At 41.9% G+C, this 27,781-nt stretch overlaps 2 protein-coding genes across 2 annotated transcripts in view; one reads left to right on the forward strand and one right to left on the reverse strand.

Moving 5' to 3' along the window:
• lrp11 (low density lipoprotein receptor-related protein 11) overlaps positions 1-8,986 on the forward strand; it is a 28,530-nt gene extending 19,544 nt beyond the window's left edge. Inside the window, 5 exon segments of the mRNA XM_052011223.1 lie at positions 602-727; positions 841-1,038; positions 5,810-5,980; positions 6,831-6,923; positions 8,052-8,986. Of these exon segments, the coding sequence (XP_051867183.1) occupies positions 602-727; positions 841-1,038; positions 5,810-5,980; positions 6,831-6,923; positions 8,052-8,206 (743 nt within the window). The 3' untranslated portion in view covers positions 8,207-8,986.
• A 3,181-nt stretch (positions 8,987-12,167) lies between these two features.
• pcmt (protein-L-isoaspartate (D-aspartate) O-methyltransferase) overlaps positions 12,168-27,781 on the reverse strand; it is a 37,475-nt gene continuing 21,861 nt past the window's right edge. The window contains exons 4-8 of the mRNA XM_052011014.1: positions 21,468-21,572; positions 20,351-20,471; positions 18,036-18,121; positions 16,722-16,932; positions 12,168-12,939 (exon numbers count right to left, since the gene is read on the reverse strand). Coding sequence (XP_051866974.1) covers positions 16,753-16,932; positions 18,036-18,121; positions 20,351-20,471; positions 21,468-21,572 — 492 coding nt within the window. The 3' untranslated portion in view covers positions 12,168-12,939; positions 16,722-16,752. The remainder of the gene's footprint in view (positions 12,940-16,721; positions 16,933-18,035; positions 18,122-20,350; positions 20,472-21,467; positions 21,573-27,781) is intronic.

Consider the following 27,781-nt stretch of genomic DNA (forward strand, 5'->3'; position numbering starts at 1 on the left):
TTAGGCCACATTTCAAGTGCTGTGTTCAATTCTAGTTGCCCCATTACAGGAACGATGTCGAGGCTTTAGAGAGGATGCAGAAGAGGTTCACCAGGATACTGCCTGGATTAGAGAGTATTGGCTATAAGGAAAGGTTGGACAAACTTGGATTGTTTTCTCTGGAGTGTTGGAGGCTGAGCAGAGACATGATAGAAGTATGAGAGGCATAGATTGGGTAGAGAGGCATAGATAGAGTAGGTAGTCAGCCTTTTTCCCAAGGTGGAAGTGTCAAATGCTGGAGGCCATACCTTTAAGGCGAGACAGGGAAAGTTTAAAGGAGATTTATTCCAAGTTTTTTCCACAGAGCATTGAACGCACCACCAGCTGAAGTGGTGAAAGCAAATACAATAGCACTGTTTAATAGGCATTAGACAGGCACATAACCAGGCAGGGAATGGAGGGATACAGACTATGTGCAAGCAGATGAGATTAGTTTGGATTGGTATCATGGTCAGCATAGATATTGTGGGCCGAAGGACCTGTTCCTGTGTTGTACTATTCTGTGTTTTATGTCCTATGTTAAGATGTTGTTGGGTCTACTGATATGTCATTGTTTTTGCAGACTGTACAGGAGTTTGCTCACGATACCAGTTCATCTGTGATGATGGCTGTTGCATTGATATCACTTTGGCTTGTGATGGGATTCCCCAGTGCCCTGACAAATCTGATGAAACCTTCTGCCAGAGCTGTAAGTACAACCTTGAGCACGTGAATCGAGGTGCTTTTGCCTTGAGTTCATTAACTGGAGCAAAAAAAGAGCAAACAATTATTAACATAACTGCTGTTTTTTTTTTGCTGAAGTTAATGTAGGTCATAAGACAGTGACCCATACAACCCTTGCTGCTGCCTCAGAGCAAGATGGTACTGTGTGGCCCTTTGGGGACAGCTTGCAGAAGGATTCAGTCGAAAGCCAAAAACCAGTGGAGCATCTCGAGTCTGAAATGACACAGTCATCCAAAGCAGAAGGAAGAGGCAACCTCAGCACTGGCCAACTTCCAGGTACGAGTAAAAAAAGCCATCAGAGTCAGAATCATACAGCATGGGAAGAAGCCATTCAGCCCGACTCGTCCACGCTGACCAGTGGGCACCCTTCCATATTAATCCCATCACCCAGCACTTAGTTCATAGCCCTCTGTGCCTAGGCGATTCAAGTGCTCAACTTGCACCTCCTAAATGCTGTCAGTGACCCAGCTTCATCCACTCTCTCAAGCAGTGCATTCCAGGCACTTACCACTCTCTGGGTGAAGGAGGTCTCCATTGTATCCCCTCTACACCTCTTCCTCATTACCCTTAACTTGTGTCCTCTAATTTTATCCACCTCTGATTTGGGGAAAACAATTAGAGCAACAATGTGTGTAGCATCATAGGACACAGAGGAAGACCATTCAGCTTTTCAGAAGACGTTACTTGCATCCCCTACCCATTCCCCAAATTCTTTTATATTTGCACCCTGTGAGAAGCTGCTCAATTTCTATACAAAAATAAGAGGCCTCATAACTAAATAGAATGTTTTGCGGCATTAACACTGTTATAACGCTATAAATCAGGAAATAAGAGATGCATGTAACAAGGACAATTCAGGAATCACAGAGGATTTTGCATATAGAATGGGCAAACCAAATCAGCAGTAATTGTGTGGAGAATGAATTCGCAGAGTGTATGAGAGGTGGTTTTCTAAATCAGTATGTTGCAGAATTAAAGAGGGAACAGACTATTTTAGATCTAGTATTATGCAATGAGAGTTAGTTTTGAGACCATTACAGGAAGAGCGATCATAATACGATAGTATTTTCTATAAAGGTTGAGAGTGATTTAGTTCAACCTCAAACCCGCTTTAAATCTACATTAAAAGGTTTTATTGTAAACATGAACGTGAATGGCAACCATTTAAAATTAATAGTAGTTTACAACGAATATATATCCTAAATGGGCACAGAAAAAAACAACAGGAAAAATGGTCCAATGGAGACACAAGAGACTGCAGGTGCTGGAGTCTGAAGCAGTGGTCCAAGAAAAGTGGTGCAGCCCTGGCAGACAAGAAGTTCAGGAGAGTATAAAATCAAAGGAAAAGCCTTATTATGTCGCTAAAAAGAACAGTCAGAGTAAGCATTGGGAAGACCAACACACTGATAAAGGGTAAGTAGAACCTAAGAGTAAACTAGCCAGAAATATGAAAACAAAATGTAAAAAGGAAAGGATTAGGTGAAGTTAATGGGGATCCCTTATAGACAGGAGAAATTGTGTTGGGGATTAGGATATAATAGGAATGAAACTAATACTTTGTTTCTATCTTCATGGAACAACCTACAGAAAACCTCCTGGAAATAGTGAAGAAGAACAAGTCTAGAGTGGATGAGGAGCTGAGTAGCATTAGCAAGTACTGGAGAAATTAATGGGACTTAAATCCCTGGGACCTGAAGACCTGCATCCCAAGGTTTGAAAGAGATGGCTCTGAAGATAGTGGACACCCTTGTCGTGTTGTAAAACACAATAGGTTCTAGAATGGTTCCCATAGATTGGAAGATAACCAAAGTAACTCCACTATTTAAGAAAGAAGAGAGAGGGAAAATGGGGAGCTGCAGGCAGGATGGCCTGGCATCAGTTGAGGGATAAATGCTAGAATCTACTATTAAAGGAATGGCAGTGGGGCAGATAGAAAATAATTACAGGACTGGGCAGAGTCGATGTGGATTTATTGAAAAGGAAATCATGTTTAACAAATCTTGTGGAGTTTTTTATCTGAAGTTGCAACTAGGGTTGTAGGCTTTCAGAAGGGTTTCAATTGAATTGCTGCACAAATGGTTATTCAGCAAAATTGGAATATGTGGGATTGGGAATAATATAGTGGTGCGGATTAATGATTGTTAACAGAAGAGACATAGAGCTCAGAAACAGACCCTTCAGCCCACCACATCCATGCCAACCCCTTTGCCCATCTACACTATTCCCATTTGTCCGCATTAGGACCATGTACTTCTGTGCCTTGCACGTTTAAGTGTCTATCTAATTGCCTCTTAAACATAATAATTGTATCTGATTCCACCACCTCCTCTGGCAGCGAGTCTCAGATATGAACTACTCTCAGTATTAAAAAAAAACTTACCCCTCAGGTCCCCCTTAAAACTCCTTCCTTTCACCTTAAACTTATGTCTTCTTGTTTTTGATATCCCTATCATGGGGGAAAAAGTGATTTTGACTACCTACCCTATCTATGCCTGTTATACTCTCATATACTTCTGTCGGGTCACCCCTCCGCCTCCTTCACTCCAGGGTAAACAAACCCAGCCTATTCAATCCCTCCCCATATTTAAAGTCCTCCAATCCAGGCAACAACCTGGTAAATCTTCTCTGCACTCTCTCCAGCACAATCACATCCTTCATGTAGCATGGCGACCAAAAGTATACACAACACTTCAAGTGCGGCCTTACCAGTGTTTTGCAAAGTTGCAATATAACATCCCAACTGTTGTATTCTTTGGCCTGACCTGTGAAGGCAAGCACATGATATGTCTTCTTCACCACCCTATCTACCTGTGTTACCACTTTTGGGGAACAATGGATTTGAACACCAAGGTATCTCTGTTCATCAACATTCCTTAACACCCTACCATTTACTGTATATGTCCTACTCATGTCTGACTTCCCAAAATGCATCACCAAGCACTTGTCGGGATTAAGTTCCATCTGCCAGTGCTCTGCCAACTTTCCATCTGATCTGTGTCCTGCTGTACCTTACACAATCTTCCTCATTATCCACACCACCAGCAACTTTCATATCAGCTGTAAACTTATGAATCATATCCCCAACATTCATATCCAGATTGTTAATATATATCACAAACAGCAAGGCCTCAGCACCAATCCTTGCAGTAAACTACTAGCCACAGACTTCCAATCAGAAGTGCTACCCTCTGCTACCACTCCACCATTATTACCCTCTGTCTCCTATAACCAAGCCAGTGTTGGATCCAATTAGCCAGCTCGCCTTGGATCCTATGTGCCCATGACCAGCCCACCATGCAGGATCTTGTCAAGTACCTTACTAATGTCCATATAGACAACATCTACTGCAAGGCTTCCTAGTCAGCTCCTCGGGAAAACTCAAATCAAATTACTGAGACAGGATTTCCCATGCACAAACTCGTACTGACTATCCCTGATCAGCCCTTGCCCTTTCCAAATGTACATAAATCCTATCCTTAGAATTTTCTCCGGTAATATCCAGACCACTGACGAAAGGCTTACCAGCCTGTAGCTACCTGGTAATTGGGTAATTGAGTATGGATGGGTAATTTTTGGGTTTGGAGACAGTGACTAGAGGGACATCCCAGAGACTGGTGCTGAAGCCTCAGCTGATTACAATCTATATCAATGATTTGGATGATACAAAGCTGTGTAGCATTGTGAGGAGGATAAAGAGAGGCTTCCAGGGGATATAGACAGGCTGAATGAGTTGGGGGTGGTGGGGGGAACATGGCAAAAGAAATGTAATGTGGAACAATCATGCACAAAATAAAAAGCTGTGTATTTTTAAATGATGAGAGGCTGAAAGGTGATGGTGTTCAGAGGAACTTTGTACACAAACCACTGAAAGTTTACGTGGAGTGCAGCAAGCAATTAGGAACACAAAGCCTTTATTGCACTAGGTTTTGCATAAAAGTATAAAGGTGTCTAAATGTAGTTATAGAGGGTCTTGGTGAGACAACACTGAGGTTATTGTGCTGAGGTCTGGACTCCCTGTCTGAGGAAGAACATACCTGTGAAAGAGGAAGTGTAATGAGGCTTCACCTGCCCCATCCTAGGAATCAGTGAAGAGAGATTAAACAGACCAGTTCTTCATTCTCTAGAGCTCAGAAAAATGAAATGTGATTGCACTGAAACATAGAAAAATCTTATGGGGCTTCACAGGATCGTGGGGTAAGAATTCTGGAATTTCTTGCCTAACAGCGCCGTCCCTGCATAGTTCAGGATAGTTCACTGTCATCTTGTCAAAGGGAAGATGAGAATGGGCTTTCAACATCTCTCATGTTATCAAGGATGAGTGGAAAAAAAAGGGAGCAGGGATTAATGACAGAACACTTCTGGGTGTGCTAGTTTGTTGCTGGAACCCTCGTATGTATGAGCATTTTTTTTCACATCCAAAATCACCTCCGGAGATCTCTTCCCCACAGCCTCCAACTTCATTATTCCCCAACCCCACATGACTCGTTTTTATCTCCTACCCAAGATTCACAAACCAAACTGCCCTGGAATGCCCATTGTTTCTGCCTGCTCCAGCCCCACTGAACTCATCTCCTTGTAAACTGTGAGACCCTTCTTTTTCACATCCAAACTTGACCTTTTTGGCCAATTTTGCACTTTACATAAATTTGAACTCATCCCAAACTGTGCCACCCACGTTCCATCTAGCCCAAAGTCCCATTCCCTTTTCACTCCTTAGATACACTGGCCTAAGGTAACTCTCAGTCTGTTAACACCTCACTTTTAAAATCACAGCCTCACTGCCCCCTATGTTTGTCAGTCCTCCAGCTGTACATCCCATCATTCCTTCAGTGGTCTCTTCTGCTCCCCCAATTTTCTTTGCCCTCTCCAATGGCATTCAACTCTCTCCCTAAACCTCTCATTTCCTTTAAAATGCTCTATTAACCCTCTTCTTTATCCAGGTTGACCCAATTACTACTTAAGGCTCCATGTTTGTATGAAACACCTTAGTACCTTTTAGGACATTAAATGTGCTGCATAAAAGCAAGCTGTTTATTTCTGTTTGCAGACTATTGCTTGGCTCCTCCTACTACGGGTCCCTGTGAAGGCAATTTCCTACGCTGGTATTTTGATAGCACCTCAGGTACCTGCAATCATTTCACCTATGGTGGGTGCAAGGGCAATCGGAATAACTTTCTACAGGAGCTGGACTGCAAGACTCATTGTGCAGAATCACAAGGTAAATACTCCCCTCGATGTGCATTAGAGTATAGCACAGAAATAGGACCTTTGGCCCAACTAGTCCATGCTGACCAAGTTACCTAACTGAGCTAGTCCCATTTGTCTGATTTGACCCATAACCCTCTAAACCTTTCCTATCCATGTACCTGTCCAAATACCTTTAAAATGCCATAATTATACCCACCTCTACCACTTCCTCTGGCAGCTCGTTCCATATACCCACCAACCTCTGTGTGAAGAAGTTGCCCCATGGTTCCCTGTTGAATCTTTCCCCTATTACCTTAAACCCATGCCCTTTAGTTTTGGACTCTTCTACCCTGGGAAAAAGACTGTGACCATTCACTTTATCTATACCCCTCATGATTTTGTACACCTCGATAAGGTCACCCTTCAACCTTCTCCACTTCAGGGAAAAACTTAAATACAAAGGGGGTACAGTGAATAAGGCAGAGATGAGCTGATTGACACATGGAAGTGTGACATTATGGCCATCGCAGGAATGTGGATGATAGGGGCAGGACTGACAACTCAATGTTACTGCTCATGGTTTTATCAGATAAAGAGCAGATAAAAGGGGTGACGTGTTATATGTGACATTAGCACAAGGTAAACATTCCTCCCCCCCCCCCCCCCAAAACCTCATTTCCAGTGCATTACTACTGCTGTATAAATTTCTGGGTGTGCTGCATATTTCTCCCTGTTCACATTTCATTACCTCTGCTATATCAGTTTTTGGCTGTCTTTCCGCATTCTCATTGCATCATCTCTGTACGTCCCCAATCCGTAAGCTGTTTTATTGTGTAGAGGCACAAACCTACTACTGAACTTGTTTTCCAATGTTTGTTCAGAAAATGGCACTCCAGTGACGAGCTCAGCTCAGACAGGTAAAGATGACGTCATGATAGACCACAGGAAAGGAGGTCATCCGCTCCCAGAGTCAGGTCAGTCACACATCTGTGTCTGTGTGTGCATGTGTCTGTCTGAAATTAAAAACAGAAAATGCTGAAAATACTCAACAGGCCAGGCCACATCTGTGGGAAGAGAAACACAGGTGAAGGGTCTTCAACCTGAAACATTAGTTCAGTTTCTCTTCCCATAGATGCTGCTGGATCTGCTGATTTGTTTATAGCATTTTCTGTTTTTATTTAGATTTCCAGTTTCTGCCATTTTTTGTGTGCATGTGTGTGTGCCAGAGAGTGTGTAATCCTTATCACTAGACACAAATTTCCACAGAATCATGGAATTCCTCAACCCAGATGTGAATAAGACACCAATTTGGACTCGGGGGCATTGGGACTTACTGCAGTTCTGTGAGTTTTGCTTAGAGGGCGATGTTGAGTACTGTTGGTTGGAGGGCGCACTATTTGCCTAGTTACTGAATTATGGGACTATAGTTAGGAATCAGAAGAGGATCATACATCAAATGAAGGAGCTGTGCATTTGCTCCCACTCATTTCCTCTTTTAATGTAGCTCTACAAAATTTTTCTTTTTTTATAACAATACCCCAGCCTTTGGAAGCTATTGAATCAGCTTCCACCACTACCTGAAAACAGTCAAAATAATTGATCAGCAGTGTGTCCGAGTGTTTTGGGGCAGTTGTTGTGTGGGGTAGGGGTAGGGGTGGGGGGTGGGGAGAATTACTGAGGCCACACGGGGGAGCAGAAGCTCTGTGGGGTGGGCAGGGGTCTGGTTTTGATGTGGAAGTGTGGCATCTGCCACATGTATGATGGAGAAGAAACTGTGTTTGTTGGGGAATGTGAGAGGGGTGGAGAGGGTCTCCTGTAAACTCCACGTAGAACACACCTGCCTATCATCTCCATAACACAAGGACATGACATTCCCCCTCACCCAATGAACCCTCTCCCCACAAATTTCTACCTTTGCTGAAATCTGGCTCACCTGAAATCCCCATTCTTCCCCCAATACATTTCCTTCCAACCCCTTCCACTTCCCATTATAACCCCTTCCCTGCTCTGCCTGGTGAGAGACTCTTCTCCCTTCCCCCTCCCAACCTTTGTTACATCAAAGGGTGTGCAGGAACCTGACTGTGACTGAACTTGCCTTGCAGGAGCAGTGCTGCCTTTGGCCCTGGGACTTGCCATCACTGCCCTGCTCTTGCTGATGATCATCTGCCGGTTGCAGCTGGTGAAACGCAAGCTGAAGAAGGTTCGGCCCATCACGTCTGAGGAGTCGGACTATCTGATCAATGGCATGTACCTGTGACACCGAATGGTACAAGTGTAACTCCTCCTCCTTCTCCTCATGATCATCGTGGCAATGTGAAACAATTCAATCTCTGTGTGTATGTGTTTATTTAAATGGTTATGTGGATCAGTGTAGAACTCTTCAATTTTATTCCTTCCTATTCACACTGGCAAATCTGACATGTTGGGCCTTATGTCAAAGCCAGTTTGAGACCAAACTAGCTCTGTTGCTACAGTGATGTACTTCTAAGCAGCCTTGTCGGTAAGATATTTCTTACTCATTGCCTTGTACTGAAACTCTTAAATTCCTCCTGTCGTTCAGAAGAGGTTTGCTCCTTTTAATAAGAAGCTCCACCCATTCCATCCCATTGCCCAAAAGGTTCCCTGCCACCATGAAGCATCATTGGGTTTCCCCATGTCCATTGCATCTTCAGCCTGGGGACACACATCTCTGCTTCCCCTATTGCCAATGCTGCCAGCAGTTTGCTCCATCCCTTCCCATGTTTTAAGGTAGATTTGTGCAAGTGTTAGTATCACCAGCTGCTCTACTTCTTCCCTGGGATTACTTGGCAGCATTTGGGAAATCCGTGGCAGGAATGTGGAAAATTGAGGGATTTGCAATTAAAATACTATTCTGCAAACTGCACAAAATTTAGGTAGTTGTTGTTTGGCTGGCAGGTGCATTAGTTTATGCTGTGCACAAACTGTTGAACTTGGTAATATCAGAAGGGCTTCCTCTTTAAAGATTCCACTGATATCAACAGTCCTGGGCTCCTAAATAAATGGCATTTGCCCAGTGTGACTCTAGTTCTGAATATCTAATGTTATTTGCTTCACATCACAGCTGAAACCACTGCATTTGAGTATCTTTTAAAAAGATATTCTGGTTGTCTTGGGAAGTGATGGTTAACCAGCACACTGCTAGTATGTAGGGCATAGATAAAGTCATGGAGCAAAGAAACAGCCCCTTTAGCTTACCATGTCAGTAGCACCCACTGTACTTATCTACACTACTCCCATTTACTCACATTGGGTCTCAAGTCTTGTCTAAAGCCCACTCCTGAGTTGTTCTTTACGTGGTGGAATAGCCATCGAGTTGCAGAGTGAGGCAGCTGCTGCAACACATATAGTCTCTGACCTTCTGGTAGCCTGGTAACACAAGTTCAGAATACCACAATGGTGTGAGCCTTTGTGTCAGCTTCAAAGCAACAATTTAACATAAAGTCAGAATGTAAACATTGAACCAAGCACTTTTAAGTTGAGGCTCCTTGCACAGTTGGGTGACTAGAAACAATTACTACAATCTTGGCACATTGCTTAGCATGGTAGTGGAATATGGACTGCAGGGGCCAAGAAAATAGAATCAGCTTCTGCCTTTATCGCCCATGGTGCATTCTTGACATCGCATGGAAGGGAAACAGCTCCAGCATAATCATCCCTCTGATTTTGCTGGCTTTGACATGTGTATGGGATGAAAGATGATTATATCCCCAGAGGCATACCTTATGGGGTGAGGGAATAAAGAGTTAAAGTGAGGGGGGAAAGATTTAAAAGGGAACTGAGAGGCAGATGGTGGTAGGCATACAGAATGAGCTGCCAGAGGAAGTGGTAGATGCAGGTACACTGACAACGTTTAAAAGCCATTTGGACAGGTACATGGATAGGAAAGTTTTAGAGGGAAATAGGCAAACTGGACTAGCTGAGTTGGCCAAATTGGTCAGTGTAGAGGAGTTGGGCTAAAGGGCCTGCATTCTGTGCTGTATAACTCCGACCTGCAAGCTGCTCAAAGTGCCCTTTTAAGGAGGTTGGAAAGAGGTATATGAAACACTATGATATCCGGGGAAACTGGTTGACGTCAGAAGAAAATGTCAACTGTGGGTAGGGATGCCCACTCTTATCAATCAGTGGCTTTCACAGCTCCATCATAAACAGCAGTGCCATAAGCAAAGCCGCAGAAATAAAGATCACCCTACATCTGCTGATGACACTTTCAGTTTGGCACACATAGCAGATACCTACCTTTTCTGGAATAGGTTTAGTGAGGCATTAGTGGAAATGCAGCCTGCAATTGGGTCTTGCCCAGGTTCAAAAGCTGCCTTTCCAATATCTTGCATCACTGGAAGGATGCCATTGCTTTAGGTGCAAGGTAGGGGAGTTTTAAAAATGAGTTTGCATAGGTGGGGGTGTTGGCCAGAGGTGATTTGGAACAACTAGATCACAAAAAAGCAGAGGCAGATGGACAATGTCAGAGTTGGAAGTAGACTGCAATGGAGAATCTTATCACATTTAAGAAAATGTCTGAGCTGAGTTCCATTTGAACACTGGTTACACAACCCAGTTGTGCAAATTAGCAGAGTTGGCGTGAGCAGCTGGCAAAATGTAGTCTCCCCCCCCCCCCCGGGTGAAATGTCAATACTGGAGGGCATAGGTTTAAGGTGAGGGGGAAAGTTTTCTACAGAGTGGTAGGTGCCTGGAACAAGCTGATAGGGGAGGTGGTAGAAGCAGATATGATAGCAACATTTAAGAGGCATTCAAAACAGGCAGATGGGATTAGATTGGCATCATGGTCAGCACAGACATGGTGGGCCAAAGGGCCTGTTCCTGGGCTGTACTATGAAGGATTCAAGTTCCATACTTGGAAATTAGTGACAGCTTTCCAAGTGTATACTCTGACTAGTTCTTCAGGTGTTGGAAATGTCTCCAAGACTAGTGAGCCCTGGAACTAGAGTGCACTTTTGAGACCCATAAAGTAATCTGAGCTATTGTTGCTTTGAAATTTCTGCCTAATGAATGGGAATTGTATTGTACAAGAGGCACAAGAGCTTTGGTGACTACCTTCCATGTAGCTTGTGGCTGAAACCTACCTTGTACAAAACTGCTACTATATGACCATGCTTCCTGCCAGAAGATTGAACTAAGTGCTAAATACCATCAGCTTGCTCAGCCTTGTGATTGGAAAATCAATTCAGAAGATTTAGCAGTTGAGAAAAGCTGTCCAGATTTCCATTGGCACCTTCTTTTAGCCTTGGTCATCAGCATACACCCCTGAATTTGATGATGATCCAGGACAAAAATTAATCATTATGGCAAGACTTGAAAATGTGAAGAGTGCCAGATCTTTCAAAAGCCCATGGGTTATTATTAGATTCAAGGGTCACTACCTGCAGTGCACAATGTGACAGTGCAACATTTCAGAAGCAAGCTTTAATGACAAAGCCACTATTCAGGGAAATCTGGAATAGGTACAATAAACTTGGGCCCAGGCACTGGGAGAGCTGCCCTTCTGTTTTGAAAAGAAAAAAAAGATATTCACAACCAGCAGAGGGCAGAGAAGGCATCAGTTAAATCTCTCATCCAGAAAAAACAGTACCACAGTGCAATAAACACATATTCCAAGCAGGTAAGTGTCTAGATTGGAAATCCAGAGAAACCAAAAAACTTTGAACACCAACTGAGGGTAAGATACTGAGTACCACGAATAAAACAAGGACTTAAACAGTTAGGAAGTGTCCTGCTCCATGTACAGTCCTAACACTTCCAATTCTCTTGACTTTTTTTTTAAAAAGCCAACTGTGAACTCCTTGTTTGAGGTAATTTGCAGGCTCAAGGGCCCTCGTGTTTTTTTTAAAAAAAAGCAACTGCGAAAGATCAGGGAGCCTCAACATCTTGTAATTACTTCTCTGTTGACAGACAACAACATGGACTTGGCAAAATGAGAAAAAAAGATGGGAAACTGGTTAAAAGGACTGTAAGATGGAGGCAAATGAGCCCACCAGGGTCATCCATTTGTTTAGAATGAATAGTTAAGGGTTGGTGAATGTGAGAGTTGGGAACAGCAGGGAATACTGACAAAGGAGCATTTGTTGTCAAGTGGCAGAAAACCAAATTTGGCAGTTCTGTAATGTATACTGTTTTAACCCCCCTTTCTCATCTTCCCTCCTCCCCCCATAATGCATTTTCAAAAAAAAAATACAAATCAATCCATCCACTAAAATTTATTTGGCAAAGCAATAAATGCATACATTGAGGAAATTTAACTGCAATTCATAATGTCAAGAGCTCCTACAGCAAGGGTTATATTTTCACTACATTCAACCGTGAAGCAATAAAATTGTGGAATAGCAGCACAGAACTTAAAACTATGTTTGAAAGCATCAATATGTCCAAATCCAATTTTACAGTCAACAGTGTAGTAGCTGCCATCAGCATGTAGTGCTTGGGAGGCTTGATTTCAGGAACATGAAACATGGTTATCTTGACAGCAACTCACAGTGCACTACAATCTTAAGGGTTTAGTGCTTGGTTATGACTGCATACAGAAAGCTCTTGCATATGCAGCATCATGAGTGCACACAGCATGTTGTAATAGTGCTAGATTTGAACACACATCAATTGGGGGCGGGGGGGTGGAGAAGAAACTAGCTACACCACACATCCGCTGGCCGTCCTTGCTGCAGCTTCACTCTTGCCAGTTAAAAAAGTAAGCCAAGCCTCGGAAAACTTCTTCCAGTGCTGGATGTATTTTTGATTAAACTCTTTACTGCAGCTCTTTTCCCAGGCAAGTTTGTTGAACTATTAAATGAACACTGCTCCACACCAATCATTAAGTATGAGTGTGTGTGTTTGTGTGTGTGTGTACAAGTCCAAAACAAGCTGCAATGCTGTCATTTTTCAAAGCATTTAGAACAGGAGGTATCCACTCCACATTAATATCAGGTTCTGAGCACACAGATGAAGCTTCACATTTCATCCCTGTGGATTTAAAACAACAAGAGTTAAATTGGAGCACAATCAACTCATCCAAGAGTGCCTACATTTTAAAATAAAAAAGGGATTGCACTGATTTAGCAAAATGTACTTTTGTTTTTTTTTTGGAGCAGAGGGTGAAAGAAAGCAGCGATAGTGGTGCTCAAAATCAGAGGCTCTGGCATTGTGGGGGAGAGGAACTTTCCTAGCTTAACAACTCAAAACAAGTTCAAGGGGAAGACAATCATGTTGGCCCAATAGTTTGAGATTAAGATATTATTGTGGTTTTAGTCAGGGATCTACTCAAGGGATTGCACTTTATCTGAACATAGCCATCACTCTGCAATAGTTGCCCAGATGGATAAAAATGTTTGCTAGCACGGAGCTGATCCATTTTAGTCCTGGAATCTTGCAACTCAAATGTACTAATGATTTGAAAGAAAGAATCCAACTATTCATAAGCTGTACAGAACTGATTCGGGCAATTTCATCTGGACTTCACTTATCCATAGGTGACTGAGATGGGATCACAATACCTTCAAACAGGAAGATGCACAAAACTACCATCCTGACCATTTCCCAAATTAGCTTCAGGTTCACTTACCTTTGCCCCTCCGCAAAGATTGCAGCAGCTTGCATGTGCCCGATGGCCAGCTGCTCCTTAAGACCAAATCTACCTAGATCTAACTGCAGAGATAAAAGCACAGGATACATGGGCAAACTTGGCAACAGATTTAAAGCTAATGGGATTAAAGGGCAGCATGGATACAAAACTGTCTAAGGGAAAGAAATTACAGTATTGGTGAACAGCTGTTTTCAGACTAAAACGTGCACACCTTGGAGTCTATACAAGGCCCACAATTTTTGGTAAAAGTACCCCGGACTTCAGTAATACAAGACAGACTTTCAGATGATAAAACTCAGTCAACAATCCATGCATTTAAATCAACGGCAGGAAGATAGGAACTTGTGAAATGAATGACAAAAAGGCAAATGAAAGGGAGTGCACAACAATTGTGAAGTGATACATTTTGGTAGGAAGAATGAGAGAGAAGACAACAAACTAGAGGGAGTGCAGAAACAGTGATGGGGTTATCTGTACAAAAAATTTTGAAGTTTATTGGGACTCAGATTAACAGACGAGTGAAGGGAAAAAAAAGCAAAGAAATTGTACAAGGCCATACTATACAAAAAAAAGCTAGATCTCGATGTGTTGAATTCTAGGCACCCACACTAAAGACATACAGGCATAAATGCAGGAATTTTATAGAATAACATTAGGGAGGGAGAATCTCCAGGACACCTTACAGCAGAAGAGATCAAGAGGTAGTTCTTGTGAAGTTCAAAATCATGAAGTGGTTTTTCTTTGGTTACTCTTTCAAAGCATTTCCCGTGGCAGAAGGCTTATTGAACAAGGGTCAAAGATTCCAGGCAACTGGCAAAATAACTAGCAGAGCCATAGGAAACTTTAAAAAACACTTGCAATTTAATCTGGAATTCACCATCATAAATGTTATTACTGCTTCCGGTAATAACATCGAGAATTACAGAAACTTGAAAGGAAAACAATTAGATGGCTGAGGGGAAATGCAGAAGATTGGGACTAATTTGCTTAGATTTAAGAATAAAGAATAGGCACTGGCCTTCTGTGCTGAATCATTCTTCGAAGATATTCACTTCTCAATCACAATTAGTGTGACAAAAACAATTTCACATCATTAACCATTACATATCAAAAGCACAATCACCCATTTCTAAATTTGAGTGCTTGGTTGCTTTTGTTGTGTTGTCAAAGAGGAAACATGCAGCCAATTTACACAGCAGACTTCCATGAGATATTGGAGCTGACAAATGAAGAAAGGTTGTGCCTACAGCCAGTGGTATTTAGAAGATTTTATTAAAGCACACCAGATTCTGAGGGAGCTTAACAAGTTAGATGCGAACAAGATGTTTCACCTCATGAGGGAATATAGGCTTTTTGGGGGGGGGAGCACAGGGGGAGAAGAGTGAGTGTAAAGGTCAGAATAAGGGGTCACCCTTTTAAGACGGAGGTGGGAGGAGTTTTCCCCGAGAACATAGAAATACTACAGCACAATTCAGGCCCTTCAGCCCACAAAGCTGTGCCTGAGGGTCATGAATTTTCTACCACAGAGAGCTGTGCGGAGCAAATTATATTCAAGGCCAATAGAAAAAAGGTGCATTTGATTTCTAGTGTGTAGAATTGCGACAGAGTCATACAGCACAGAAACGGGCCCTTTGGCCCACCACATCCATACTGACCTTTCTGCCCATCTACTCTAATCCCATTCGCCTGCACTAGGTCCACAACATTTTATGCCTTGCCCATTCAAGTGCCTGTCCAAACATCTCTTAAATGAAGTGATGGTATCCAACTCCACCTGCTTTTGCAAAAAGCTCCAGATATCAACCTCACTGTGTAAACAAACTTTTCCCTCAAATGGCATGGCTGACTTTCATAACAGGCGTGGTCTTATGTTTGCCAAAAGCTGAAAGACATTGGTGATATTCAAAAGAGGCAATTCAGTTTTACGTGGCAAACTCAACTGCAGTGTATAGCTCCATTGTTGGACATTGAGATTCACAAAGTGTTCTTCACTGTACATAGAATATCTTTGTACAATAAAGCAGGAAGTTAGATGGGCATGTATTGAGTGGTGAAACAGTTCAAAAGTTTATTGCCCAAATGAGCAAAGACATACAACACAGCAGAAAACAGTACACTAGGAATAACATGCTGGGAGTGGGAAGAAACCCTGATGCTTAGATGTGTATTTGCCCATGGAAAATTTACAGGGTGGAAAGAAGTGGGTTCCAATTTCAGGTTATAAATAACCGGTAATCTGCAGATACATGGGGAAGTGTTGGAACAGACTGACGACTTAAAGTGGGACTTGTATTCAAATGAAATTCGATCAAACTAGTGGCTAGTGCCATTAATAATTTACAATCAAGTGCAAGGTAAAGAAATTGTCTGAAGATCTCTCTTGCTCAGATTTTAGAAAAATGGCTTTAGCACTTTTGCTTAATTTAAGCTGCTCATTTACTCTTAGCACTGGTTGGAGGCAAAGATCATGGTGGACAGCTCAAGGTAACCAGAGAAGTGAGCCGAGAACACAAGGCTTGGAGGTATTTGATGATGGATTTCCTTCTGTATTAATAAACAGACTGCTGGAGGGAGTCAAGTCAGGCAGCATCTGTGGAGGCAAAGGGATGGTCAACGTTTCAGGTCATGACCACCCCTCTGCCTCCACAGATGCTGCTGCTTGACCTGCTGAGTTGCTGCAGCAGAGTCTTTTTCCTCCAGATCTCAGCATCTACAGTCTCTTGTGTCTTCCTACTGTATTAACTGGGTTTGTGGGTGGTATCTAGTACAGGGAGAATTCCACACCCACCCCCACTTAGCACTAGCAGCCTAAACACTTGCTTTAGGATAATAGTACTACATAGGCATTTATACAACTTCAGTTAAACTGTTTTTATTACATTCAGCAGCAAGCCATCAGACCTACTTCCAAAACGTCCAATAAAGCCTCAACACCCAAAACAGGCCAACAGAAAGACTAAGCATTCCCTTCCAGCCTTTCCCCAACCTGTCTGTATACACAGATTTTTTTTCTTAAATTTCCAAAGCATGCAACATTAGTATCTTATTTTCTACCTATGATTCACAGATAAAAGATCTGAATTAGTCCATTTATTACATGGACATAATGGAGTTACAAAAATAAAGCAAATCAAAGCAGCTTGCTCCAGTCCACACACTTCACCTTGTTTCTGAGGAAGATGGGTTGCGCAGAATCACTTCCACCTTGGCACCTGCTTTTCTTGATCTGTTAAAGGCACATAGATCACTCCCATCAGAGGTTTCTTATTGATGCTGCCATTCGCTAGTTTATCATACTGCTCCAACATCTGGTTTCCACCTGGAGGGCCGACTGGTAAAATCATCCTCCCACCTGGCTTTAACTGGTCTAGTAGCTGGACCAAGGGAGAAGGAAAACGTGGTTGGGGGGGGGGTGGGTGCGGTGTCAAAGAATGTGAGAGAGGTTGATGTGGAAGGAAAAAGGAGAGAAAATGTACAAAATAATTTAATATCACAAAAGCACTTTTTCTCAACAGATTAAAAAAGACAAGCGAGCCATTGAATCTACAAAGCTGAACACCAGTTATTAGTTTAATTCAGTATGTACATTTAAGATTACTTTGTAAGTCAATGTACACATGACACTCAAACTATGAGTGCCAATTGGGTTACTCTCATTTCATCCAGTTCGCTGCATCCACATCAACTAGCAAAATAGAGTCAAAAAGTGAAGATTAGAGTTAAAACAACATCTATCAAAGACATTTGGTGCTTTAAAAAAAAACATCTGCAACAAATCAATCACATACCCTAGATTAAATTTATTCTGACTGAGCAAGGATTTCAAGTTGAAGGTTTAAGTGCAGGATTGGATTCACCTTTCTAAAAAGATGGCCAAAATCTGCACCATATACAATCCTTCCTTGCTTTAAAGATCCATGGTATTGAAGAGTTACTGAAATTATTTACTCTGCAGTCTCATATGCAAGGAAGTTTCAAGTTTAAGAGCACAACAATGATTCTCACAAGGAGACTCCTCATACATCTGAATGTTTTTGTTCTAAAGATGAGGAAAAACTTAGACATTGCAGTTTGCTACATTTACTCTGGTCCACCTACAGCCACATTACCAGTTTTGTCTAGCCTTTGGCTACAAGGATAAATAAGGTCCCATAATCAAATACTAGAAACTCATCCGGGGAATTCAGAGGTCAACTCAGAAGCTCTTGTCAAAACAGATGACATTTATTCTACATTAATGACTATTTGCAAATCCCCAAGGATCCAAACCCAAAAAAATCCAATACCTTCAATGGTTTGGCACTTGCAAATGGTATTGATGATACTTGGGCTGTGCATTCGAAATGGGTTCCCTTTCTGAAACTGTTGTGCTATACTCACTGCATTCTGTGGGTATAACTCTAAGGACTGATAGAATCTGAGTGTGCAATAAATGTACATTTTCTAGCTCTGATGGAATAGTTTGAAGAGAACTTACTGCCTGCGGTACTGTACTTGCAGCAGCTCCCACGTGGATGGCATCATATGGAGCTTCCTCTGGGTACCCTTGTCTCCCATCACCCACTGTGGGAGGCGGAATTAAAAATTTCAATTAGAGGGAAATTTTTCACTATTTAAATATAGAGAAAGCAAATTTTACACAAGGTGGTATTCAAGTAATTGTTATTTGTGTTGTTTTATAAGACTTTGAAAAGTCTTTAAATGCATAAAAATTTAGAGTACTCAGCCCCTTAAGCCTACCTTGCTGATGTGATTTTAACCTCAACTCCACTTTCCCACATACTCCCTATGACCTTTCACCCTTTGCTTATCAATAACCAGTCTACCTCTGCCTTAATAATATTCAAAGACTTCCACAAACTCATGACCCTCTGGGGGAAAAAAAAAGTCTAATCTCTCATAAAGCAACCTCTTATTTTTAAAGAGCAACCCCTAGTTCTAGATTCTCCCACAAAATGAAACAGCCTCTCTGTATCCATCCTGTCACGATCTCTCAGCAGGATCTCATGTATCAATGAAATCACCTCTTCTAATCTCCAGCAGATACACCTAGCCTATCCAACCCTTCTTCATTCCAGCCATGTTCAGTAAACCTCAGAAGTGCTTCCAACACATCTTTATTTAAATAAGACTACCAACAGTATGCATGTTACTCCAGATATGTTCTCACCAAGGACTAACAAAAGCATAACTTCCTTACTTTTGTATTTAATTCCCCTCACAACAACATTGTTAACTTTCCTTACTGCCAACACATCAGCCTTTTGCAAATCACACACTAGGGCATCCAGATTCCTCTCCATCTTGGAGCTCTGCAATCACCCACTATTCAGAATATACACTTTATTTTTCTTATCACAATGGACAATTTTACATTTCCCTCTTCAGCAGACCATTGCCCACTCACATAACCTATCTATACCCTTCTGTTGCCTCTAACTTGCTTTCCTACCCATTTTTGTATCACCAAATTTGGCACCTATGCCTTTGGGACTTTCATCCCAACCACTTGCATAAATTGTACGAAGTTGCAACCACAGCTCCGATTCCTGTGGCGCACTACTAATTACATCTTTCCAAGAACCATTTATGGTGCGCACCATTTCCCATCAGCTAGCCAATCTTCTATCTATGCCAGAATGTTATCGCTTTTTATTTCTACAATAACCTTCGACAACGTAACAAGTGCCTTCTGAAAATCCAAGAACAGTGCATCTATTGGCTCCCCATTATCCACAGCACGTTACTTCTTTAAACGATTGGTTAAATATTCTTTTCATTAAACTATGAAGACTTTGCTGAAGATTAAGTGCTCTAACATTTCCCCCATGACAGTTGTTGTTAACTGGCCTGTAGTTTCTTCCTTTCTCTCTCCCTCTCATTTTGAGGAAGGGAGTTTACATTTGTTACTTCCCCATCTAATATAACCTTCCCCAAAAGCAGCAAATTTTCAAAAAAAATTAAAGCTAATGCATTTGCTGTCTCACTACCCTCGTCTTTCAAGACCCTAAGATGACGTCCAAACCTGGGGCCTATCAGCCTGAAGCTCCAAGCATTTTGCTCAGTGTCACTGCCCTGATCATTGCAATTTTCCCCAAATGCAACAATTCTATCATTGCACAATTCCAGGTCTAGTTTAGTCTGCTCTCCAGTTGGCTTCACATCTGCTGGAAGTATCCTGAAAGCACCACGAGTAGCTCATCTTAGCTACCTTTGCTTATCTAACTTTTCTACTCTATACTTAGATCAAAATCCCCCATAATTATTGCCATACCTTTCTGACAAGCTCCTACATGTGTTTACTGTTAGGGCCCATACACTATCCCCAGAAATGAATTCTTGCATTTTGTTTCATCTCCACCCAAACTGCTTCTACATCCTGGTTTTCTGGATTCCTCCCCCACCCCCCCATAGCACTAAGACCATCTTAATTAATACAGCCATTCCACCAACATTTTCTAGCTTCCTGTCCATTTAAATACCATGTATCCCCTTCAATAATTCAGGTTCCAATCTGTTATGTTGCCACATCTTTGTGATGACTGTCAAACTTATTTCTATTTGCATTCCCAGGTCATTTGTTTCATTTCAAACTCTTCTCTGCATTCCGATATCAATTACTATTACTGAAATGCTGCCTTGTGTAGAAGGATAAATTTTCCACAATTTTGGATTAAGCAAAAAGCAAGAAACAGGTGGAGGTGCTTATCACCCGAAACAGAAGTAGAGAACACCATTTTAATGAAGTATCATCAACTTAATGTTGTGTAGATAGACCAAAAGCTCACTCACCTACAAATTTTACTCTTCCTGACGAAAGCAAAGATGGATCATCTTTCTTTACGTTAGCTGTGGAGTCATTTACCAGTTCCTTAATATGTTCAATTCCTACCACTTTTCCACTTGGACCAACCTGGGTAAAAGATGGTTTTGCATAACTTCAGAACATTTTCCCTTCTCAGTGTTAATACAATTCTCAGTAGTATTCTGTTCTTAGCCTTCATACTCTGAAGTCATGCCCTATAAACTATTTCCCCTCTGGAAGGGAAACAGCAATGAGTAACATTCCACTGAAAAGGGGAGAAGTCCAGCGGAAGAGGGATGCTGCTTACCTAGCCCTGTTCCATCTAGAATCCAACATCATTCCCACAATGGAAACCAACCTCTTCACCACTCTAATGAAGGTAATGAAGAGTGCCAGATACACTTGAAAGTGATTCCACTTAGTCCAGATGAAAGGTCAACCCAAAACATCAACTGTCTATTTCCCTCCACAGATGCTGCCTGACCCAGTGAGTTCCTTCAGTGCTTTTTGTGTTGCTCTACTTATCCAGGACCCATGACCCACCAGATCTCAAGGAATTACAATGTCCACTGGTGTAGAGGTGTGTGAACGTCACCTACTTATGGCATATTCCAGACTGCAGGAGTACGTGCTGAGGGATGCCCTGTCCTCCCACTAGAGGACATTGAGGGGCCAATTTTGGCAGGGAAACCTCTCAAGCAACAGAAGGGTACATCACCCCAGGGGGCCACGTGGGTGGCAGTGGTGCTATGTACAAAATTAAAGATGTGCTAACACTACTATTTATAGAACCAGCAACAATGAATATATTGACCAAACAATACTATGTAAAAGGGGTTTGCACTGTTCTTTTTTTTATACATTTTATGAAAAGTTTATTTTTGAAATAAAAAATATTATTTGACAGGGTGGAATTTGGGAGAGAATGTAGAGCAGGGAGAAGGACAGGGCACAGAGGGAAGAGTAGGCAGGTTCTTTCTCCAGAGATGATATCCAGAGTTTCGCTATGCCACTCCCCCTGCTAATATTGACTCAGCGCACTGAGCAGCATTCAGGAATTCTGCAAGATTAGTGCTTACAATCTCCACACACTGAACTACTTACCATCCGTGCAAAACAAGACGTGAGGATTCCACTGCCAGAACCTACATCAAGTGCTTTAGCTCCTTCAGACAAATGATCGTGCAGCAGTTCCAGGGCATATGCATGCTGGGGGAGACAACAGGTCAGATTATATACATTGAGAGCAAGTATAAATACCTAATGACCTTGCAAATATCAAATAAAAGTGATGGCTACTTAAAACAAGTTAAACTATTCCCTTCCACAAAATAATGACTTGGTAAGGGTGGTGGTAAAGGAGTCATCATTTCAGAAGGCATACCAGTTTCATTTTACATAGAACTGCAATCCAACTCGGGCAAACAGTGCATCATGTTCAGTGTCCATGCACACACACCCATCCCTCTCGGCATGTAACCTTCTGAATGACTAGTGCTGATAATGACATTTCGTCTGACCATATTTTTAAAAAAAAAACATTGTTCCAAGGTTAAATTGTTTAAGTCCAAAATGTAAACAAATACAGCTGACAGAAATTGTAACCCAGCAATGAGGTCACCAAGTTGAAGAGATATTTGTCAAGTCCCAAGAGTCAGCTGCATCCATCTTGGTCTTAGTGGAAGACAGGCACCAGTGAACCCACCACCACATTCTGCAACAAAGGACACATACAAAAGGGTCTCCTGTGACAAAGACAAGAGATCTAGAGAATAAAAGCACTATGTATTCACACATTAGTTCTTATGGCAAGTTATAATATAGACACTATTCAATAAAGAATTTTTTTTCCACAACAAACGTCTATATCCACACACAACCACCAATCTAATCAACATATAATTTTCTTCCTCTTATTTATTTTCCCAGGAAATATTATTCCCTTTAAGTGGCAGGCCATTCCTCATTCTCACCGTAAAGTGAAAAGGATTATTCATCAGACTTAAGTGGCTACACTTATAGTCAGTAGTTCTTGGCTCAGTAGCCTCCATAGTAGTCAGTCTTAGAGTTGTAAGCCATGGTAAGTGTTATTAATGCAACATTACAAACAAATGCGTTCTCAGGCCTGGTATGCAACAAATGCATGTGTTTGGTAACTTTGCCAAAAGCAAAGATCTTGACTACTTGTTCTAATATGCCCAGTGTTTAGCCTTGTCACCTCTGAAGAGCATGCTATGCAACAAGCTAGCAAATATACAGTGGCATGCAAAAGTTTGGGCACCCCTAGTCAAAATTTCTGTTACTGTGATAGCTAAGTGAGTAAAACACGACCTGATTTCCAAAAGGCATAAAGTTAACGATGACACATTTCTTTAACATTTTAAGCAAGATTACTTTATTTCCATCTTTTACAGTTTCAAAATAACAAAAAAGGAAAAGGGCCGAAAGCAAAAGTTTGGGCACCCTGCATGGTCAGTTTGGTCACCCTGCATGGTCAGTACTTAGTAACACCCCCTTTGGCAAGTATCACAGTTTGTAAATGCTTTCTGCAGCCAGCTAAGAGTCTTTCAATTCTTGTTTGGGGGATTTTTGCCCATTCTTCCTTGCAAAAGGCTTATAGTTCTGAGAGATTCTTGGGCCGTCTTACATGCACTGCTCTTTTGAGGTCTATCCACAGATTTTTGATAATGTTTAGGTCATGGGACTGTGAGGGCCATGGAAAAACCTTTAGCTTGTGCCTCTTGAGGTGGTCCATTGTGGATTTTGAGGTGTGTACAGACAGTATGATGTTTGCTTCCAGAATTTGCCGGTATTTAATTGAATTCATTCCTCCCTCTACTAGGGAAATGTTCCCCGTGCCACTGGCTGCAATACAAGCCCAAAGCATGATCGATCCACCACTGTGCTTAACAGTTGGAGAGGTGTTCTTTTCAAGAAATTCTGCACCCTTTTTTCTCCAAACGTTCCTGTGTCCTCACCACAAAATTCAGCATCAGAAGTTTGCAAAGGAACATCTAAACAAGCCTGATGCATTTTGGAAACAAGTCCTGTAGTATGGTGAAGTTAAAATAGAACTTTTTGGCTGCAATGAGTAAAGGTATGTTTGGAGAAAAAAGGGTGCAGAATTTCATGAAAAGAACACCTCTCCAACTGTTAAGCTCAGGGGTGGATCGATCAAGTTTTGGGCTTGTGTTGCAGCCAGTGGCACGGGGAATATTTCACTGGTAGAAGGAAGAATGAATTCAATTAAATACTGGCAAATTCTGGAAGCAAACATCACGCTGTCTGTAAAAAAGCTGAAGATGAAAAGAGGATGGCTTCTACAACAAAATAAAAATCCTAAACACACCTCAAAATCCACAATGGACTACCTCAAGAGGCACAAGCCGAAGGTTTTGCCATGACCCTCACAGTCCCATGACCCAAACATAATTGAAAATCTGTGGATGGACCTCAAAAGAGCAGTGCATGCAAGACAGCCCAAGAATCTCACAGAACTAGAAGACTTTTGCAAGGAAGAATGGGCAAAAATCCCCCAAATAAGAATTGAAAGACTCTTAGCTGGTTGCAGCAAGAGTTTACAAGCTGTGATACTTGCCAAAGGGGGTGTTACTAAGTACTGACCATGCAGGGTGCTCAAACTTTTGCTTCAGGCCCTTTTCCTTTTTTGTTATTTTGAAACTGTAAAAGATGGAAATAAAAAAGTAATCTTGCTTAAAATATTAAAGAAATGTGTCATCTTTAACTTTATGCCTTCTGGAAATCAGGTCATCTTTTACTCGCTTAACTATTCACAGTAACAGAAATTTTGACCAGGGGTGCCCAAACTTTTGCATGCCACTGTAGCTGATGGTTCTGAACTCCTCCAGCAAAAATGGTTTTCATCTATTCCATCAACTTTTTAAATACCTCACTGGATCACCCCTTAATCTAAATAAGCCTTCACCATGGAGGCTGTCAATGGATAATACTACAGAGCCAATTATAGCTTGAGAAGACTAATATCTCCTTCCCAGGTACCCAGTATTCCAGATGAGGTCTAGCCACAGCTTCATGTAGCTTAATGTGATTTAGTTTTCCACCTTCTCACTGTAAAACCTCCAAGTGATCAAATCAACCAACAAATATGGGTCCCAGCAAAGTGACAAACTTGCAGAGTAAAAATAGTTGGCTTTGTGCAAATGACACATGGATCAAAGCTGTTGCACAATATTTTGCTTGCCGCATTGACTGCTTTTTATGATTTCAATGAACACTACACCAGAAACTGCCAGAAATATTCAGATCAGGCCACATCTGTGGGAAGAAATACAGAGTTAAATGTTTCAGTTCAGAGTATTTCCAGTATTTTCTATTTTTATTTTAGGTGTCCAGCATCTTCAGCTTTTTTAATTTTCACTACATGTCCAGACCAAGGAAATGAATCAATAAAGTTGCATACTAGACTTCCAGTTAAGATCTACTGGGAAACCTGTATTAAAAATTAAAAGGCCTATTAAGAAATATTTCTCCCTCCTACCAACTGCTTCCCACACTCACGGGAATAGTAATTTACAATAGGCATATGCAACTCCAAAAGGTCACTTCTGATGAAGAGAACATGTACACAAGACGTTTTATTAATTGATTTTCTATGGTGTGCCCCTCGTGGAATGAATGCCAAGTACTTCTAAGATGGCCGGACAAAAACACCGAGATCAGTCACCATTTTAACGGCCTCCCTGTATTACAATGACCTCTGTCTGTATAAACTGGTCACATCGAAGGAACACTCTCCTGCGATTGTGGCAAGCAGCATCTCAGTTGGCAGAAAGATACAAATACAGAATTGGCAAATATGTAAACAAACAAATGCATACAAAAAAAAAAGCTGGTTTCAATAAAGGTAACCATGAAGCTGGTGAACTGTCATTAAAAATGCCCAGTTTACTCTAAACCAAGTTTTAAAACAGGAAGACACTCATATCAAACAAGGACCATCACCAAAAGATGCTGAATGTGCGTTATTTCAGATTTCTAGCATCTCCTGTTCTTGCCGGTTTCTCACAGATCCTAGGAACGGAGACAAGAGAGACTTCAGATGCTGAAATCTGGAGCATAAAACAAACTGCTGGAGGAACTCAATGGGTCGGACAGCATCCGTAGAGATAGAGGATTAGTCAATGTTTCAGGTCCTGATGCAGAATCTCAACCTGAAGTATCAACTATCCTTCTGCCTCCATAGTTGCTGCCCGACCCTCAATTCTTCCAGCAGCTTGGTTTTTTTTAGGTCCTAGGAACCAAAAGGGTATCCTTACATGTAATGGATAGTTCATAGTTGAAAAACATGAGGTATAAAATTTAAATAAGCCAAGGAAATGGTCAATCAAGTAGTCATCTATAATTACTCTTTACCTTTTTATAAAGGAACTTTAAAAAAAAAATCAAATCCTTTTAAGAACTTCATGCCACATATTTCTTTTGGCACATAGCGTCCTGACCCCACTTCTAGGCCTCAGTTCATCCTTTCCTGCAGGCAAGAGTGTGGAGACCATGTTACATGGTCTTATCACAGGTACTTCTTTCAAACTGATGGTGTAAGAGGCCTGAATATCTGGCACTTCGTGTCTGCAGTGCCAGATATCCAACTATACAATGGAGCAGCCCAGGGTCCAACTAGAGCAAGTAGGACTGGATATTTATTTTTTATGCATGTATTGATTCAAGGCGTTTTCTTTGTCTGTCTGTAAATCATCTATCTCCACCCCCCCCCCCCCCCCACACACAGATCTATCCAATTCCTCCTACACACACCCCAGCCCTGTCACCCAGTTTCTTTCCCCTCCACCACCCACTCCATCTGTCCATCACTCCTACACTCCTCCCACTGGGTCTCCTCTCGCATCTTCCCCATCTCCCTCACTTGGTTCCATCCTCCACCTTCCTTTCCTATCAGATTCCACCTGCAGCCCTCTGTTGCCTCCACTTATCACCACCTCCTTCAGCCCTTTGCTTCTTGCACCTATCACTTCCCAGCTTCTCATCACTCCCTTTCATCCCCCACCCACCTGGACTCAACCATCAGCTGCCAGCTTGTGCTCCTCACCTCCCCCCCCCATCCCCCTTTTATTCTGACTTCTGCCCTCTTCCTTTCTAGTGCTGATGAAAGGTCTCGACCCAAAACGTCAACTGTTTATTTCCCTCCATAGATACTGCCTGACCTGCTGAGTTCCTCCAGCATTGTGTTGCTCCAAATTCCAGCATCTGCAAAATCTCTTGTACCTCCCAACCTATCACTATTTCCCTCTGCCTATCACCCCTCCTCACTTGGATCCACCTACCTCGTCAGTTTTTGCCCCACCCCTTCCCCTCACCTCTTTATATTGGCTGTCACTCCCTTTATCTTTCAGTCCAAATGAATGTCTCAACCTGAAACATTAACTGTCCATTTCCCTCCATAGAGGCTGCCTGACCCACTGAGTTCCTCCAGCACTTCGTTTGCTGCTCCAGATTCCAGCATCTGCAGTCTCGAGTCTCCAAATCATTGTTGCTTCGTTTACAAGTGCAGAAGTTTGATCAGATCCACTTTAATCAGAACTTGAAATAATGAATCTGCCACACCAAAGCAGGGGTCATCTTGAAAAACAAAACTCCTAACTGACCTCCTGAGCCTCAGCCAGCCTTGGCCTTGCAGTTCCTCTCTAAAGCTGCGATCAAATATATTACAGCTTCAATAGCCAGTAGGCATGGCACTTGGACCAGAGAGCAGCCAACATAATGGCTTGATATCAATGTTTAAAAATTGACAAGTATCCCTTTTATTATGAAACTGGCGCAGTGACAAAGTCAGAAGTTTGAACAGGTGAGAAGTTCTTAGACCAGGACAGATGGCCGTTTCTTCCAAGCTCCCGGATAGCTTTCAAATAGCACCGGCACTTTCCATCAGGTGGAACACACACGCAGGCTCAGGGGCACCTGTTGAGGTGACAGAAGCCAATATCCATTTATTCAGAATCTCAGGCACATACAATTTATAATGAAAGCCATATATCTCCTCTCCTAAATGACACACAAATCCACTTGGTGCACGCACATACATACACAGATAAATACCAATTCCAGCAACAGTTCCATTGATTTCTTTGCAGCAGCATGGTGGAGAAACAATATTTTTAATAATCATTTGTATAGACTAAAACCTGTTACGTTGATTTAATGCTTTTTACCATGTGTACAGAAAACAGCTTGGGCAGTAATACTGTATTTATCCATTAAAGGGTGGGCTCACATTTTCTTCTGATAGTTGCAGCAAACAATACACAAACTATCCCTAATATCCTCTACCTCTATGCAGTTTTACAAAAACACATTGAACTGACGACAGCATACAATTCAAAAGAGGTATCCTAACAGTGATAGGGTGGAGATTTTAATATATA

The sequence above is a fragment of the Pristis pectinata genome, chromosome 3, assembly GCF_009764475.1.
Source record: "Pristis pectinata isolate sPriPec2 chromosome 3, sPriPec2.1.pri, whole genome shotgun sequence".
Taxonomy (NCBI): domain Eukaryota; kingdom Metazoa; phylum Chordata; class Chondrichthyes; order Rhinopristiformes; family Pristidae; genus Pristis; species Pristis pectinata.